Source organism: Bos taurus, chromosome 3 (assembly GCF_002263795.3).
Source record: "Bos taurus isolate L1 Dominette 01449 registration number 42190680 breed Hereford chromosome 3, ARS-UCD2.0, whole genome shotgun sequence".
Taxonomy (NCBI): Eukaryota; Metazoa; Chordata; class Mammalia; order Artiodactyla; family Bovidae; genus Bos; species Bos taurus.
The window spans coordinates 49,413,194-49,430,081 of record NC_037330.1 but is presented as its reverse complement, the minus strand read 5'-3'; the positions used below and the strand labels follow the sequence as shown (position 1 = coordinate 49,430,081).

The 16,888-nt window shown below is 44.2% G+C and overlaps 1 protein-coding gene across 1 annotated transcript in view; it reads right to left on the bottom strand.

Annotated features, from left to right (window-relative positions):
- The window catches only part of ABCA4 (ATP binding cassette subfamily A member 4), a 143,912-nt gene that overhangs the window by 100,691 nt on the left and 26,333 nt on the right, over positions 1-16,888 (bottom strand). Inside the window, 1 exon segment of the mRNA NM_174221.2 lies at positions 438-527. Within this exon segment, the coding sequence (NP_776646.1) occupies positions 438-527 (90 nt within the window).

Here is a 16,888-nt window from a genome sequence, read left to right as displayed (position 1 = left end):
ACACCAAAAAGTCACTCTCTTTGTGATGAAATGAGTAATGTATATAAGACACTTAGAGTCTGTAAGTATATGCTATTACTATTAATGGTATAGATTCATGTGGATTTTAAGGACATAAGAGAATATAGGATCATGTCAGAAAGAATGAAAAGATTTGAATTCAGTTGTCAGTCCCCTGATAATCCACTATACCAGTTAAAGTGTTGTTTCCTTCTAGGTGTGAAATTAGACAAATGGTTCCTTTTTGTCTGCCTCCCACTCAGGAGCATGGATAATTAAGGATATATGAACAGGTGTTTTGAAATTGCTAGATGGAAAAATCAAATGTATTTCTCCTTGGACGGGTCCGAAGTACAATTAAATTATTTGATATATTAAGTGTGATAAAACAGTGAAAAGATATAATGGAATTATATTACTATCATCAAGCCACTTACTTCTTGAATTCTTGGTGACATATCAGATAATATTCTTCCCCAGGATCTCAGATTCATACCTTGAGAACGGCTGTCTAGGAGTCTGGGAAACTGTAATTGATAGGAAAAAAATATTTTAAAAACATATATATATATGTGTGTGTGTGTGTGTGTGTGTATAGGTCTACATATGCACGTTTGTTGCTATCTGATCTCCGGTATGCTGGTAAAACATTTCCTACCTTCTTTCTGATTACAGGACCTCTTCTGCAAGATTGCTTTCAAAAACAAGTTTTTGTCTAAGAGAAAATCAAAGGTTCTTATTCTCAACCCTACTGAAGTAGTCAATCACAAATAGTTTTATGGTGACATTAAATACACCAAAGTGATTCTGATTGTTGGTTTAGTGATACCAAACAAGACTCCTGGAGGAAGGAAAAGAGAGCAGCTGCTGGTGCGTAAAGGAGGCTGCCCATCTGTTCACCTGGGCTTTGTGGACACTCGCAGGCTTCCTTGTCATTGTTGTCCCTTTATGTCCTTTCCAGACAGGTTGTGTTTCTTCCTCTGTTCAGCACCAATCTGTTATGGATGTGCCAACTCCAGCACCTTTCTTTTCAAAGCTGCTGCTGGCAGCCTTGAATAGAGAGAGTAGTTCCCTCTCAGAGTCTCTGTCTCATGCTAGTGTTCTAGTGATCCCAGGCCTGTGCAGCAATACAGGGCTGTTTGCATGTTTTCCACCGCTGTGGGGAAGGTGGAAGTTCACGAGTTTTCTGGCTCTGAGTCCCGGAGCCTGATGTGAACACCTTGTTTGGCAGAAATCAAGTTCAAGTCCTGAATGAATGACTTCATTCTTCATAGTTTCAAAATGATTGAATCACCAGTTCTCTGTTTTTTTAGGATTGAATTCTAACTTTTGAGATGGTGATTCAAACTCAAGTGTGCCCCTTGAGTAGGCCTGGAGGGGATCTGCGTTTTAACAAGCTCAACATATAATTCTCATTCATATATTTGTGGACCACAAGCCACAAGCCTTTGCCTTCTCATTTGCCAGTACCGCTCTCCTAAATGCTGGGGGTACTGACCCAGCTGCAGCAAAGCAGAGAAGCAGGTGGAGTTGGGCTTTGAGCAGCCTGGCTCTTTCTAGCTGTGGCCCTGCTCCCCTCTCTCCTGGCTGTAGGTGCAGGAGCCCTCATATTTCTCTCTGACTCTGAACTGAAGAGTAAGTGTATGTACACTTATGGAGCATTAGCGTTTCAGACTTACTTTATAACTGCAGTATGAAAGACCTCCTTATGCATGCGAGCTACAAAGCAGCAGCAGGAGAATTTTCTAGACTAAGGAGCAGTAAAGCCACCATTGAGACTGTAACCTTGAGAAAAGTCTTTTCTCCTTAACCTTTACACTGGTCCCAGACTTTGGTCTTGCCATGACTACTTTGCAAACTCCTTGAAAATAGCTTCAGTGTTGGGCAAAGTACTTTAATTCCTGTTTTCCCATAAGATGGTGGGGCTGAGAAGAGTAGGTAGGAAGGGAGGAAGCCAGCAGGTAAAAATATATGCCAGTGGTAAGATATCACTCAGTCCTGCTGACTCGCCTTCCAAACTACCTCCAATAAGAACTATTACAGATGAAAGGGGATATAAGACATAACCAATTACAATGCTACTGTGAACCTTATTTTGACTTTGATCTGAACAAACCACCTGTAACAAGCAAAGGGAAAGTTAACGTAACAGGGTATTAGGTATTATTGAGGAATTAATTTTGTTGGGAGTGATCATAGAACTGTGGTTTTGTTAAAACAAGTAAGTTTTTATGTTAGGGATACATAGGGAAATATGTGTGGGTGAAATGTTGTGTATAATTTGCTTTAAAAGACTTCAGGGAAAAAAGGAACAGATAAAACAAGAACAGCCAAATGTTAATAATAGTTGAAGCTGGGTGATGGGTACATGGGAGTTTATGATGTTATTTTCTCTATTATAGTTATTTCTATAAAAAATTCTAAAAATAAAAAGGTTTTTGCATGCATAAATAAATTAATATTGCATGAATACTCTCGCCTCTCTTTGTTCTTTCCTCACTAAACTGTTTTGCTTAAGTTCTCTTTGCTTCTTTCTCAGAACATCTTATGAGAACAGCCTTCTTGCTGGCCTCTTGACCCTAATCTCCTTCCTTCAGATGCACCCTCCACACTATAGCCTGAGTTACCTGACATGACAATACAATCATGTTACTTCTCCCGCACAAAGATCCTCCGTGGCTCCCTACTGTCTCCAGGAGAGAAGGTCAGTACCCATGCTGGACACACATGACTTCTCATGAGCTGGTGCGTGGCTCCCTCTCAAGCCTTCTCTCTTACTTTTCCTTCAGAGTCTAGACTTCATTCTACACTCCCTAATGTGCCAGTCCCTTTCTCATGCTTCCTGGCCTGTGCACATTGTCTGCCTCCCTCCTCTGCTTGGTAAAGTTTTCCTCATTCTTCAAGGCTGATTCCTAAGACCACTATCTATAAAGCAGTGTTCTCATGGTAGATTCAGATGATGCTTCTTTTTATATGCTTCTTCACTCACCCTTGCTCTGTTGAGTTTTTAAGGTGCCCTGTTTATTTCCTTCCTTGCACTCTTCACCATAGGTAATGATTCTACTGTTCACATGTTATCTGTCTCTCTTATTATACTCTAAGCTCCATGTAGACAGGAACTATGTCTGTGTGTTGGGCACATAGTAGACATTCAGGCACATATCAAATATGATGAATGAATGCTCATAGCAACAAGCAGGTGCCTGCTACTTCATGAAATGGTATGCTTACTAAGGGCAGTGCATAGGTAGATAGGAAGATAGATAGATAGGAAGACATTTATTATAAGGAATTGGCTCATGAAATTATGGAGGCTGGCCAATCCCAAGATCTTCAGGGTGAGTTGGTAGGCTAAGTGTGTATTAGTCGCTGAGTCATGTCCAACTCTTTGCCACCCCATGGACTAGTTCGTCAGACTCCTCTGTCCATGGAATTCTCTAGGCAAGACTACTGGAGTGGTTAGCCCTTCCCTTCTCCAGGGGATCTTCCCAACACAGGGATTGAACCTGGGTCTTCTCCATTGCAGATAGATTCTTTACCATCTGAGCCACCAGGGAAGCCCAAGTGGGCTGGAGACCCACAAAGAGTTGGTGTTTCAATTTGAGTTCAAAAGCAGAAAAAGAATCAATGTCCTATTTCAAAGCTAGTAAGGCAGGAAGAATTCTCTCTTACTTGGGAGAAGGTCTTCCCTGCTCCACCCTTTATTCCCACATTTCTTAGAAGAACAATTCACATTCAGTGATTCATTTCCTCACCAGCACTTCCTAGTCTCCTACCTTCATCATCCTACCAAGATGCTTTCACTAGAATCCCCAGTTTTAGAGGCTAAAGGATGCTTTCGGTTCCGGTCTTTTCAGACCTCTCCGCTCTTGACAATTTGGTCATGCTCTTTTCCTCCATGACACTCGGCTTGCCTGGTTTCCTCTGTTCTCTCTCTGCCTGTCCAAGTGCTTCTGCTTCCACCTTCTGCATTATGTGCTGAGGTTCCCGAGGACCTCCATACCCTTGCTCTTCTCACTCCACACACTCTCTCTGGGTTTTTTCATTCCCTTTATCATTTAATCCGCTACATTTTTGTTGATGACTTCTAAATCTGCATCTCCAACTTTCAATTGTTTGCTGGATAATTTGCTCAAATCCAATTTGTCCTAAACTGATCTCATTATGTTCTCCCAAACCAGCTTCTGTTCTGGGATGCCCTTCCTCAGTTGGTGGCACTGCCTCCTGCCTGTCACCAGAGCTGGAAGCCTGGGAGTCACGGGTGATTCTTCCCCATCCCATTGTCAAAATCCAAGCCTGAAGATCTAGAAGCTGGTGCTGGATCTGAGTGTGGGCCAGGATGAGCCATTAAAATGCAGAGAGGGGAGCAAAGAGAAATAGGAAAGACAGCCTTAGAAAGAAGCTGGAATCAAGGGATGGAGACTAAAGAAGCTGTACAGAGAAAAACAAGCAGGGTCCTAGATGATGGGAGGCACCTAAGAGAGACGAGAAGCCCAGAGGCACAGAAGATAAGCAACTGTCACATTCATGCACCCAGAGACTGGACAGCAATCAGTCAGTCACAGCTCCTATCACTTTTAAGTACTTTCTCTTCTTTGTGAGTTTGTTGTGTGTTTTCCTCACTTAACTGTGGACTAGATACTATCTATGTCTGTGCTTTGCCTCAGCGGACAGCTTCTTTTCATCCTCTCTCCTTCATCTCCATAGGCTCTAGGCATGCTCTGATCTTAAAACTTGATCCTGCCTCAAATTCACATGTTTAAAGCATGTGTGTCTCTGTCTATAGCTATATTGATACAGGTAGATAGATACACATTTTTAAGGCTCTTAATTTTACTTTTGAAATTTGACTTTGACTAACTGCTTTATACAGTCAGCAAAAACAAGACCGGGAGCTGACTGTAGCTCAGATCATGAACTCCTTATTGCCAAATTGAGACTGAAATTTAACAAAGTGGGGAAAACCACTAGACCATTCAGGTATGACCTAAATCAAATCCCTTATGATTATACAGTGGAAGTGAGAAATAGATTTAAGGGACTAGCTCTGATAGACAGAGTGCCTGATGAACTATGGATGGAGGTTCGTGACATTGTACATGAGACAGGGAGCAAGACCATCCCCATGGAAAAGAAATGAAAAAAGCAAAATGGCTGTCTGAGGAGGCCTTACAAATAGCTGTGCAAAGAAGAAAAGTGAAAAGCAAAGGAGAAAAGGAACGATATAAACATCTGAATGCAGAGTTCCAAAGAATAGCAAGGAGAGATAAGAAAGCCTTCCTCAACAATCAATGCAAAGAAATAAAGGAAAACAACAGAATGGGAAAGACTAGAGATCTCTTCAAGAAAATTAGAGATACCAAGGGAACATTTCATGCAAAGATGGACTCGATAAAGGACAGAAATGGTATGAACCTAACAGAAGCAGAAGATATTAAGAAGAGGTGGCAAGAATACACAGAAGAACTATACAAAAAAGATCTTCATGACCCAGATAACCACGATGGTGTGATCACTCACCTAGAGCCAGACATCCTGGAATGTGAAGTCAAGTGCGCTTTAGGAAGCATCACTATGAACAAAGCTAGTGGAGGTGATGGAATTCCAGTTGAGCTATTTCAAATCCTGAAAGATGATGCTGTGAAAGTGCTGCACTCAATATGCCAGCAAATTTGGAAAACTCAGCAGTGGCCACAGGACTGGAAAAGGTCAGTTTTCATTCCAATCCCAAAGAAAGGCAATGCCAAAGAATGCTCAAACTACCACACAATTGCATTCATCTCACACGCTAGTAAAGTAATGCTCAAAATTCTCCAAGCCAGGTTTCAGCAATACGTGAACCGTGAACTTCCAGATGTTCAACCTGGTTTTAGAAAAGGCAGAGGAACCAGAGGTCAAATTGCCAACATCCGCTGGATCATGGAAAAAGAAAGAGAGTTCCAGAAAAACATCTACTTCTGCTTTATTGACTATGCCAAAGCCTTTGACTGTGTGGATAACAATAAACTGTGGAAAATTCTGAAAGAGATGGGAATATCAGACCACCTGACCTGCCTTTGAGAAACCTGTATGCAGGTCAGGAAGCAACAGTTAGAACTGGACATGGAACAACAGACTGGTTCCAAATAGGAAAAGGAGTTCGTCAAGGCTGTATATTGTCACCCCGCTTCTTTAACTTCTATGCAGAGTACATCATGAGAAACGCTGGGCTGGAAGAAGCACAAGCTGGAATCAAGATTGCCGGGAGAAATATCAATAACCTCAGATATGCAGATGATACCACCCTATGGCAGAAAATGAAGAGGAACTAAAAAGTCTCTTGATGAAAGTGAAAGAGGAGAGTTAAAAAGTTGGCTGAAAGCTCAACATTCAGAAAACTAAGATTATGGCATCTGGTCCCATCACTTCATGGCAATTAGATGGGGAAACAGTGGAAACAGTGTCAGACTTTATTTTTGGGGGCTCCAAAATCACTGCAGATGGTGATTGCAGCCATGACATTAAAAGACGCTTACTCCTTGGAAGGAAAGTTATGACCAACCTAGATAGCATATTCAAAAGCAGAGACATTACTTTGCCAACAAGGTCCATCTAGTCAAGGCTATGGTTTTTCCAGTGGTCATGTATGGATGTGAGAGTTGGACTGTGAAGAAAGCTGAGCACCAAAGAATTGATGCTTTTGAACTGTGGTGTTGGAGAAGACTCTTGAGAGTCCCTTGGACTGCAAGGAGATCCAACCAGTCCATCGTAAAGGAGATCAGTCCTAGGTGTTCATTGGAAGGACTGATGCTGAAGCTGACACTCCAGTACTTTGGCCACCTCATGTGAAGAGTTGACTCATTGGAAAAGACTCTGATGCTGGGAAAGATTGAGGGTAGGAGGAGAAGGGGACAACAGAGGATGAGATGGCTGGATGGCATCACAGCCTCGATGGACATGAGTTTGGGTGGACTCCGGGATTGGCGATGGACAGGGAGGCCTGGCATGCTGCAATTCATGGGGTCGCAAAGAGTAGGACACGACTGAGCGACTGAACTGAACTGAACTCATTTAATGAATGATCTGGTACAATGTCTAAGCAATCACTGCAAATACTTACTAATGTTTGTAAAGGGAAAGACTGATCTATAAACCAGTTTTTTAAATTTAGAATTTCATGAATATTAAACTTAACCATAAAGTTGAATAACATTACCTTTCTTAAGGATTCAATTTAATGTTTATTAACTTTAATTCTAAGCTTTTTCTTTGTATTTTGAAGCCATTATTTTTATTTTTAGTAAAAGGTGAAAGATTTATGTGATCTGAAGAGAAACCAGAGTATGATTAATTTTTTATTTTTAGATCTCAAACATTTTTGTAGGCCTCTGCAAACCCTGTTGCCTTTAGTTACTAGGTTATCATTTTAGGGCCTAATAAAACAGCCTACCCACTCCATCTCACCCCATCCTCACCCTATTGGCCAGTCAGGTCAGGTAAAACCACCTCATCTTCTCCAGAAAGCTTTCTTCCCCTTCACCATCATGCTCTTCTTGCCCTCCTTCCCCGTAAGTTAATGTACCCCGTCTAGTTGCTCCTAAATCCTCTGTCCTTTTATCACTTTTACACTGGTTTGCTATTTTTTTTTTTAAGTCATCTCTCTTTCTGTTGTTGTTGTTTTAGTTGCTAAGTCGTGTCTGACTCTTTTGTGACCCTGTGGCCTGTAGCCCATCAGGCTCCCCTGTCCATGGGATTTCTCAGGCAAGAATACTGGAGCGGGTTGGAGATCCAGGGGATCTTCCTGACCCAGAGGTTGAACCTGCATCTCCTACATTGGCAGGTGGATTCTTTATCGCTGAGCCACCTGGGAAGACCCTCTGTCTTTCTACTATACTGTAAATTCATTAAGCATAGGAATACATTTTTTTTTATATATATCTTCAGAGTATGGTACATAGTAAATGTGCAATAAATGTGTACTGTATCACTTAATGAGAAAATAAACACAATCTAGTGGATAAGAGACAAAGTCTATTGTGATTTTAGGTTCAATGAGAGATATTTTTACAGGATACAATGGTGACTTACAGAAAGGGTGTGGTCGGCTCTGCCTAGGGATGGGGGAAGCTAACACTTGGTTTTGCTTTGAAAGAAGACAAGGTAATGATCGTGAGAGTGAGGGCAGTGTTTATGGACAGAACAGGAGGGCCAGGAATTTCAGGAGGAGGAGGAATGTAAGGAGAGATGGCAAGAGAGACTAGAGGGCCAGCCAGTCAGAATAAGACCAGAAATTTGGGGAAGGGGGACAGGAGGAACAACTGCTGGAGGTTTTTGTGTTTGGTTAACATTTTCCTTTTCAGTCTTGTCTGTTATATAGAGTGAAGTAAATCAGAAAGAGAAAAACAAATATTTTATATTAGTGCATATATATGTGGAATCTAAGAAAATGGTACCCTATTTTCTGGGCAGGAATAGAGACACAAATATAGAGACTAGATGTGTGGACATGGTGGGTGGTGTGGTATGGATGAATTGAGAGATTGGGACTGACATATATACACTGCCATGTGTAAAATAGATAGCTAGTGGGAACCTGCCATATAGCACAGGGAACTCAGCTCGCTGCTCTGTGATGACCTACATGGGTATAGGGTGGGAGGGAGGCTCAAGAAAGAGGGGATATATGTGTGAATATAGCTGACTCATGTCGCACAGCAGAAACTGACAATATTATAAAGCAACTATATCCCATTAAAAAATAATTTAATAATATTCATTATGTTAATATAAATATTTACTGAGTTCCAGCTGTATCCCTGGTACCACAGCTGCAATGCCTTTCCTAGCTCTTTCCAGTGGAGATGGTAAATAATGAGGATCTTGTACTCGAACCTCTGTTTTAGATACCACCTACATCTCAGAACAGTGCTCCCCCATCCCGTCTCCCCAGGGAACACTTCATATGTGTCTAGTCACCAACTGTCTGATTGATGTTGCCATAAATTATAAAATAACTTTCCCAGGCTCCCTCCCCCAGTATCTATTCAAATTTGCATGGATTGTTCCTGCCAAAAGAACCGGAAGGGACTGTAAATTTATTTGAATGGAAATATGAAAACATTTCTGGAAAAAAAGGTCACAGACCAAAATGGCAAGTATCATCATCTCTCTCTCTCTCACACATACACACGCACACCACTGTTTCCTATGCCAAATAAATTCTCTCAATTTCCCAAACAACAAGTAACCCTTCTATGTCACGCCTGTCCTCAGCACTCAAGTTGAACTCAACCCGTTTAAGACCTGATTAGATCTCATAAGGAAGATTGGATATACAGATAGGGCTATAGAAAAGTAGGTCTCTATCATCTTCCATCAGCTTTGGGAGGTCTGAGGGGTTCCTGGGCCTTGGTCCAGAACTTGAAAAATGGATACAAGGTCCTACCCAGTAGCCAAGAAAATTCTGGTTACATGAGGTCTCTGGGTTCTCAAGGGACGAGGTACATGCCTATCCTTTGGGACTGTGTAATATTTTTTCTTGAGGCAGAATAAACTATATTCCCTACTAACAGAGAAAGCAATGGTAACCTACTCCAGTACTCTTGCCTGGAAAATCCCATGGGCGGAGGAGCCTGGTAGGCTGCCGTCCATGGGGTCGCAAAGAGTTGGACATGACTGAGTGACTTCACTTTCACTTTCATGCATTGGAGAAGGAATTGGCAACCCACTCCAGTGTTCTTGCCTGGAGAATCCCAGGGAAGGGGGAGCCTCGTGGGCTGCTGTCTGTGGGGTCACACAGAGTCGGACAGAACTGAAGTGACTTAGCAGCAGCAGCAGCTACTAAAAAAGTCTCACTTGAGCAATTCTTGCTGACACTTTGGATCCGACAGGTTAATCAAACAGATGCCACGCTGTCAGCACAAAAAAAGACATGTTTTAAGAGTTGACATTTTTGTTTTACTTTCTCTGATTCAAAGAAGGCCATCTGGAAACCAGTATTGATTTCTAAGTTGAGGATCTAACACAAGGGTGAATAGGTAACCTTGGGTTAAAATTGTCTTTACAAGGATAACGTGGTCTCTGGGAACTGGTGGAGGGCTCTGGAGTAAAGGGTGAGCTTCTGTCTTTAAACCACCCAGACAGAGGTGAAAAGCAGACGAAGCGGTAGACAGACAGTGAGGGGCCCACTGTGTTTAATTGTGGGCTGCTACAGGAAATCCAGATTTATCCGGGAGGGAAGTTGTTGCTAGGCAACTGGAGGAATGTAGATTTGAAGCATGTTTGTTGCAACCTGACAGTTGTGAAGCATCAGATGAAAAGAGAGGAAACCAGCTTCAGTGGTGAGGGGGCAACCAGGAGGGGACACCCTGAGTACCAGGAAATGCGTCATGAGTAGAGAATTCAGACTAAATCACTCAGAGCAGTGGGGAAATGCCAAACTGTCTCTACCGGGAGAGGTCACAGAGACAAGCTGTCTCCCAGAACTGGGGAGGAAGGAGGGGCAGAGAGTCTGAATGAGAGGGTGGGCTCTTGAACAGACAAGTAATGGGACTCTCTCCGGCTCAACAGAAACTGGGCCTTTTTCTTTCCATGGTGACTTCAGTTTTGTTTTCAGTATTTGTGGCTGATGAATGCAAAACTGAGTTTGGAATCTAGGGGCAGCCAAGAGACTACCCCTTGAAATAGTCCTCTTCCTAGTCTGAGGGTCTGGGGGTCTGGGGAGGAAGAATGTCCCACCTAAGTGTTTGAGGAGGACACTTCTGGGAGTGGAGCAATGAGGCGGCCCCCCACAAAGCAGCTACATTCTTATTTTTGTAAGAGCAAAAATGCTTTTTGTTTCAAAGTGCTTTTCTACCTCTAATGTAAATTTCACCACTGAATCCTATGAGATCCAGGGAATAGGTTTTGCTGTCTCAATTTTACACATGGGGAAGCTGAGTTCCTTGCAAATGACAGCAAGGAAGGGGCCAGTGCAGAGCCAGGACCAGGCCCCTGACCATCAGGAGATCTTGTGCACCCCAGCAGGCTGTCGGCCTTCTGGTCCTTTCTCTCTCTCTGGGGTCCTGTGCTCAGGGGAGAAGCTGATTACTTGATAAGGAGAATTAAGGAAGAATCTGTGGCTGTATTTTAAATCTTTTGGAAAGGATATACATGAATGGTAAGTAGGAAAGAAATTTTAATGCAAAAGCTCTTAACTTGGGGTCTGACTTCAGAGGCTTCAAGCGCCCCCACCTGCTGTGTGTCCGTGTGAACTCACATTTCTGTAGGGAAAAGGCTTAGAGCTGTTGTCACGTTCTCAAAGGCAGTCCTAATCTATAAAAAGATTAAGAACTACTGTTCTGGAGAGATAAGAAAACTCAGAGGCAGAAATCCTTCTTTAAACCAGTTTACCTTGGAGAAAACCGGATGCCTAACACGTTGCTACTCTATCTACAGCTACTGAATAAAGGCCAGAACCCCAGGACACTTTATCCTAAGAGCAGTCTTTGCAGGGGACTGTTTGTGTCCTAAGTGACTTTAGTTTTGACCTCTAAGTCTTTTTCTCCTTTTTAAATTCATAAAACTACAACTCATCTGGTAAGAAAATAAGCCCTGGCCTATTTTAGGCTCCAGGCACCTACTGGTGCCTGGAGCCTAAAAGAAACCATTGCAGGCCAATGCCAGTCAAGCCCATAATCCTAATATACATTTAACATACATTAATGTCCCTCTCTCTTCCATTTCATTTCTTTATCAAAATCAGCTTGCCAAAATTTTGAATTATAATAGACACATAATTTTGTAGCTGTAGAAAGAACAAATACTAATGCTATAAATCAGCTGTATTTGCTGTGGCTAAATAATTTTCAAAAAACAATCTATTTTCTAACTTGATTTTCTTTTTGCTCAGCCTGCTGCGCTTCCCTCCACATTGCTGACACCGAGCACCACTGCTTTCTCTTCCTTCCCCCGAGACACCCTGCAAAAATGGGAGAATGTTGACAGCCCAAGGATTCAAAGATGGGAGGAGAGAGATCATGAAGTGAAGTCACTAATGGGAGAAACCATCACAAAATCCTGGAGACATGGGGCTTTTCCAGAGAATTTTGAGGTGGCAACGTCACCCGAAAACTGAAACGCATAGTTGAAATTTAACAAACTGCAACGAATGATCCAAGAGAGCAGAAACCACGGCCAGCTCACACTGAGCAGGGGCAGTCCACCCACGCTTATTCCCAGTGATTCAGGAATTTAGGGAGCAGAGCCAAGAACAAAGCAGGACATTGAAAAGAGCATGTAGCAAGCACCCCTAAGACTGGCCTTTCTCCTATGGAACTCAATCAATGTTCAGCCACCCCATAGTCACAAAGACACAGGGAAAATGAAGTCAGAAAACTAAAAATGTTTCAGAGTAGTAGTTGAGGGAAAGGAAAGAAAGCTGAATCATGTCACATTGGAAGCGACTGCAAAGGGGAAAACCACGGGCCAAAATGCCGGGGAGGCCAATTTCCTCTATCAGTGTCCATTGAGAGGGGGAAGGGAGGGAAACGCAGATTTCCCAGCAGCGTGGCAGGTCTTGGCACCCGCCTCAGTTCTCCTGCCGAACTTCCACAAATAAACATGCAGAGCTGAAGGGACAGATTTGCTTCTCAGCAAGATTTCAAAGCTGTGCACCAGGAGTCAGGGAGAAAACAGGAAGGATTGAAGGGGGAGGAGGAGGGGGAGGGACACACACGCCTTGGGCCAGATCAGATGGGAAACAGCCCAACCCCTCACCCGAAACTGACACACCGTTTTTTATGAGGTGCAAGACGTTTCAGGTAGCCTCGGCAGTCTCAGTACCTCGGCCCAGGCCTGAGCTGCTGGGTTTCAAGCTGGGGGTGTTAGGTCTGAAAAGGCCACAGGTGAAGGCAAGCTCTTTTAAACCATCTCAACCCAGGTGAAAGCAAGAGGGGCTAATTCTTCTTGGAGTAAATCCAGTCAGCTGGCTGCTGTTTTTTTCCCAGTCTGCCTAGGTTATTGGGCACAGAGAGAGAGAGAGAGAGGAGTGTGTGTGTGTGTGTGTGTACACGCGAGCGTACATCTGGGGATGGGTGGGGTGGAGGAAGGCGTGGGTACTGCACTTGGATTATTTGAGGATGACAACACTCACTTCTGATCTCCAAGGGGCTGAGGAAAAACACAGCTGGCCCCAGTTGGTGCTGAGTCCCCAGCCCCCTTCTCCTAGTTTTCTTGGCTGTATGGCCAGTTTGGGGGTTAAACTTCCACCCACACGCCCAGGTCCTGACACAACAGGGGTAGGTGTCATGCAGTGGTTTAGTGAGTTGGCCCCTCTCTCTTTGTTAGTGAGCACCAATTTGGCAATTACTGAAAGCTTATTTATACACTGATACACATGTGCCTGAAAAACAGCCCAGGAGAACGGAAGACGCATTCCGCGCACAGGACCTAAGCTTGGCTGCTTGCCAACCAGCTGCAACAACAGCCCTCTCCCAGGGAGGCCTCTGCCCCGGCCTCCGAGCAGCTATGCCTGGCCCATGCCCCTCTGAGAGGGTTGGAGGGTCTGCCCTGAGCTTTTCTGTGCCCGTTTCATCACTGTTTTTCTAAAATCATTGATAGGGTGGGTATAGGAGCAAAAGTTCCATCTTACTGCAAATAATTCCTTATAGGTTTCCTTCTTCATGTTGGTGTTAATCGCTCAGTCATGTCTAACTCTGCAACCCTATGGACTGTAGCCTGTCAGGCTCCTCTGTCCATGGGATTCTCCAGGCAAGCATATTGGAGTGGGTTGCCATTCCCTTCTCCAGGAGATCTTCCTGACCCAGGGGTCGAACCTGCGTCTGCCTGCAATACAGACAGATTCTTTACCATCTGAGCCACGTAGGTTTCCTTCTTTGTAGATGTTTAGTTACTTAGTCCATTTGTCAGCTGGAAAAGCACGTTTCAAGGTCATCACCTAGGTTGTTTGTCCTCTTTGCTTGGGCCCATGTGTCCTGTCTTGGTCAGGTCTTCCCCCACAGACAAGCAGGAGCAAGAAGATGGAAGGTAGGGCAACCCTATCTGCAGGGTTAGCCCATCTCCTGCCAGGGCTTTCTCCTCTTGGCAGTCTCTGGGTCAACAGCAGGGAAGACGCTTCTGCACAACACCCTGGTCTTAGGGGTGAAAAGTGAAAGTGCTCTGAGGCCTTCGGGGCATTTGGGTACTATTATTATTACGCTTGGTCTTCCCTCATAGCTCAGTTGGTAAAGAATCCGCCTGCAATTCAGGAGACCCCGGTTCCATCCCTGGGCCAGAAAGATCCCCTGGAGAAGGAGATGGCTACCCACTCCAGTATGCTTGCCCGGAAGATCCCATGAACAGAGTAGCCTGGTGGGCTACAGTCCATGGGTTGCAGAGTCAGACACAACTGAGCGACTAGCACTCATTCACATGCTTGGTCTACAGAAATTAAGTCTGTAAATCAAACTCCTATATTGTAGGTCCACAACTCTCAACGCTGGCTGGAATGAGAATGCCTGGGAAGCTTTTAAAAATGCTAAAAGAGAGCTTCCCTAGGGGCTCAGTGGTAAAGAATCTGCTGGCCAAATGCAGAAGACACGTGTTCAGTCCCTGATCCAGAAAGATCCCACATGCTGCATACCAACTAAACCTGTGTGCACATCTATTGAGCCTGTGCTCTAGAGCCTGGGCGCCTCTATTACTGAACCCACATGCCGCCACCACTGAAGCCTGAGCTCCCTAGAGCCAGTGCTCCGAAACAAAAGCCATCACAATGAGAAGCCTCTGCACTGCAACTAAAGGAGTCCCGCTCTCCACAACCAGAGAAAAGCCCACACAGCAATGAAGACCCAGCACACCAAAAATAAAATACGTAAATTTTTTTTTAAATGCTAAAAGCAATTGAATCAAAATCAATCAGCTGTGGGGAAAGGTGGTATTCGTAACTTTTAAAAGCTCCGCAGGTAACTCAGTATGCAACCACGCTGGAAACCACTGTTCTAGAGGCCAAATGTCCTAAGCCTCAGTGCTGTGACATGGCCTGTTTGTCTCAGGGTAGCTGGGAATTCAGTAAGGGTGTGCAGACCGTGGCTGGGCCCTTGGCCTCAGTGCCTGGTCCAATTCAGGTTTGAGTGCATGGACACATGTACGTGGGTGGTGGGCAAGCACCCAGGGTCCATCTCAGGGAGGTGAGGGTGACCAACCAAAATTCTCTGGTTTCTGAATGCTGACACTTGCCAGAGCAGCATATAAGGACAGAAGAAAAAGCATGCTGGTCTTTCTTATATGATAAACATCTAAAGTCAGTAGCCTAAGTTATGGGTCCAGACCCTAATGAACCATTGTGCCCAGGTCGCCCTTGTCCTGCTGTATCCAGGCTGTCTGTCTTCATGCCCCAAAGGTACATTTGCTATAAAGGTGCTTCAAAAAGAGACACATGCCCCTACCCCTTTTCTAGCGCCCAGAGGATTGCATATCCCAGGTACTCAGGGAACCTCCCACAGATCTTCAAATACAAACCTACAAATGCAGGAGCTGGTCTCCCACGGTGCTGGGGTTCAGCTGTCCAGAATAAGGACCTTTATCACCTACTCACTCTCCTGTCTGAATCTGAAAACAAACTGAGAACTGTCTAAAATTGGGTTCCTCGAGGCACTTTGGACAGAGAAGTTAGAAATGCGTGACTTTTTATTCTCCTGGCAGAGATCTTTTCTGGGGCCCTTGACTCTCAGTATCGGTGGCATCCATAGATATGACCCCTTTACCCACTCTGGATCCCCAATGAACTGGGAAAATTATGGAGTGACATTTCAAGGAAAAGTCACACTGAAAGGAATGAAGTGTGAACCTTGCCATTAACTGTGGGGTCTTGTTTTACTTTGTTTTTAAAGGCCTTCACCTTGCTTTTAAAGACAAGCCTAGGGCAAATTTTCTACTTGAGAGAGCAAATTTAAAAAAAAAAAAAAGCAAAGCAAAGCAAAAATCCACAGTGCTTCGCTTGTGGTGCAGTGGTTAACAATCAGCCTGCCAATGCAGGGGACACAGGTTTGATCCCTGGTCTGGGAAGACCCCACGTGCCATGGGACAACTAAGTCTGTATGCCACAACTACTGAAGCCCACGTGCCCCAGAGCCTGTGTCCTGAAACAAGAGGAGCTACTGCAGTGAGAAGCCCACAGACCACAACTAGAGAGCGGCCCCCGCTCCCGCAACTAGAGAAAGTCCACGAGTAGCAACGAAGACCCAGAGCAGCCAGAAATAAATCAATTAATAACTCTCTTAAAAATATACTCAGAAGCAGTTTGTTTTGTTTTTTTAAGACAAAACACAAATTCCTCCGGCAAGTTCTCAGTTGACTGGCACTCCCTGAAATATAGTTCCAGATATTACAATGTAGGCGAAAGAGAAAACACAATTCAATGCTAGAAAATTCTAATTCTGAGTGTTTCTTGAAGCGTGGCCTACAAAGACCTCTATCAGAATCACCTGTGTTAACAGCAGATTGCGGCCCAGCCCAGGTTTCCTGAATCAACCTCTGGGGGTAGGAATTTAGAGCTTGCATCTTTTACCAGCTTCCCTGGTGATTTTCAGGCACTCTGAAGTGCGAGAACAAATGCCTGAAGCCTATCCCTCTCATTGTGTGTGTGTGTGTGTGTGTGTGTGTGTGTGTGTGTGTATTAGTCACTCAGTCGTGTCCGACTCTTTGAGACCCCATGGACTGTAGCGCACCAGGCTCCTCTGTCCTTGGAATTCTCTATGCAAGAATATTGGAGTGAGTTGCCATTTCCTTCTGCAGGGGATTTCCTGACCCAGGTATTGAACCTGGGTCTCCCGTGTTGCGGGCAGATTCTTTACCATCTGAGAGCCACCAGGGAGGCCCCTTCGAGCAAAAGAAGAGATACAATTGAATCCCAAGACTATGTAGGATGTCT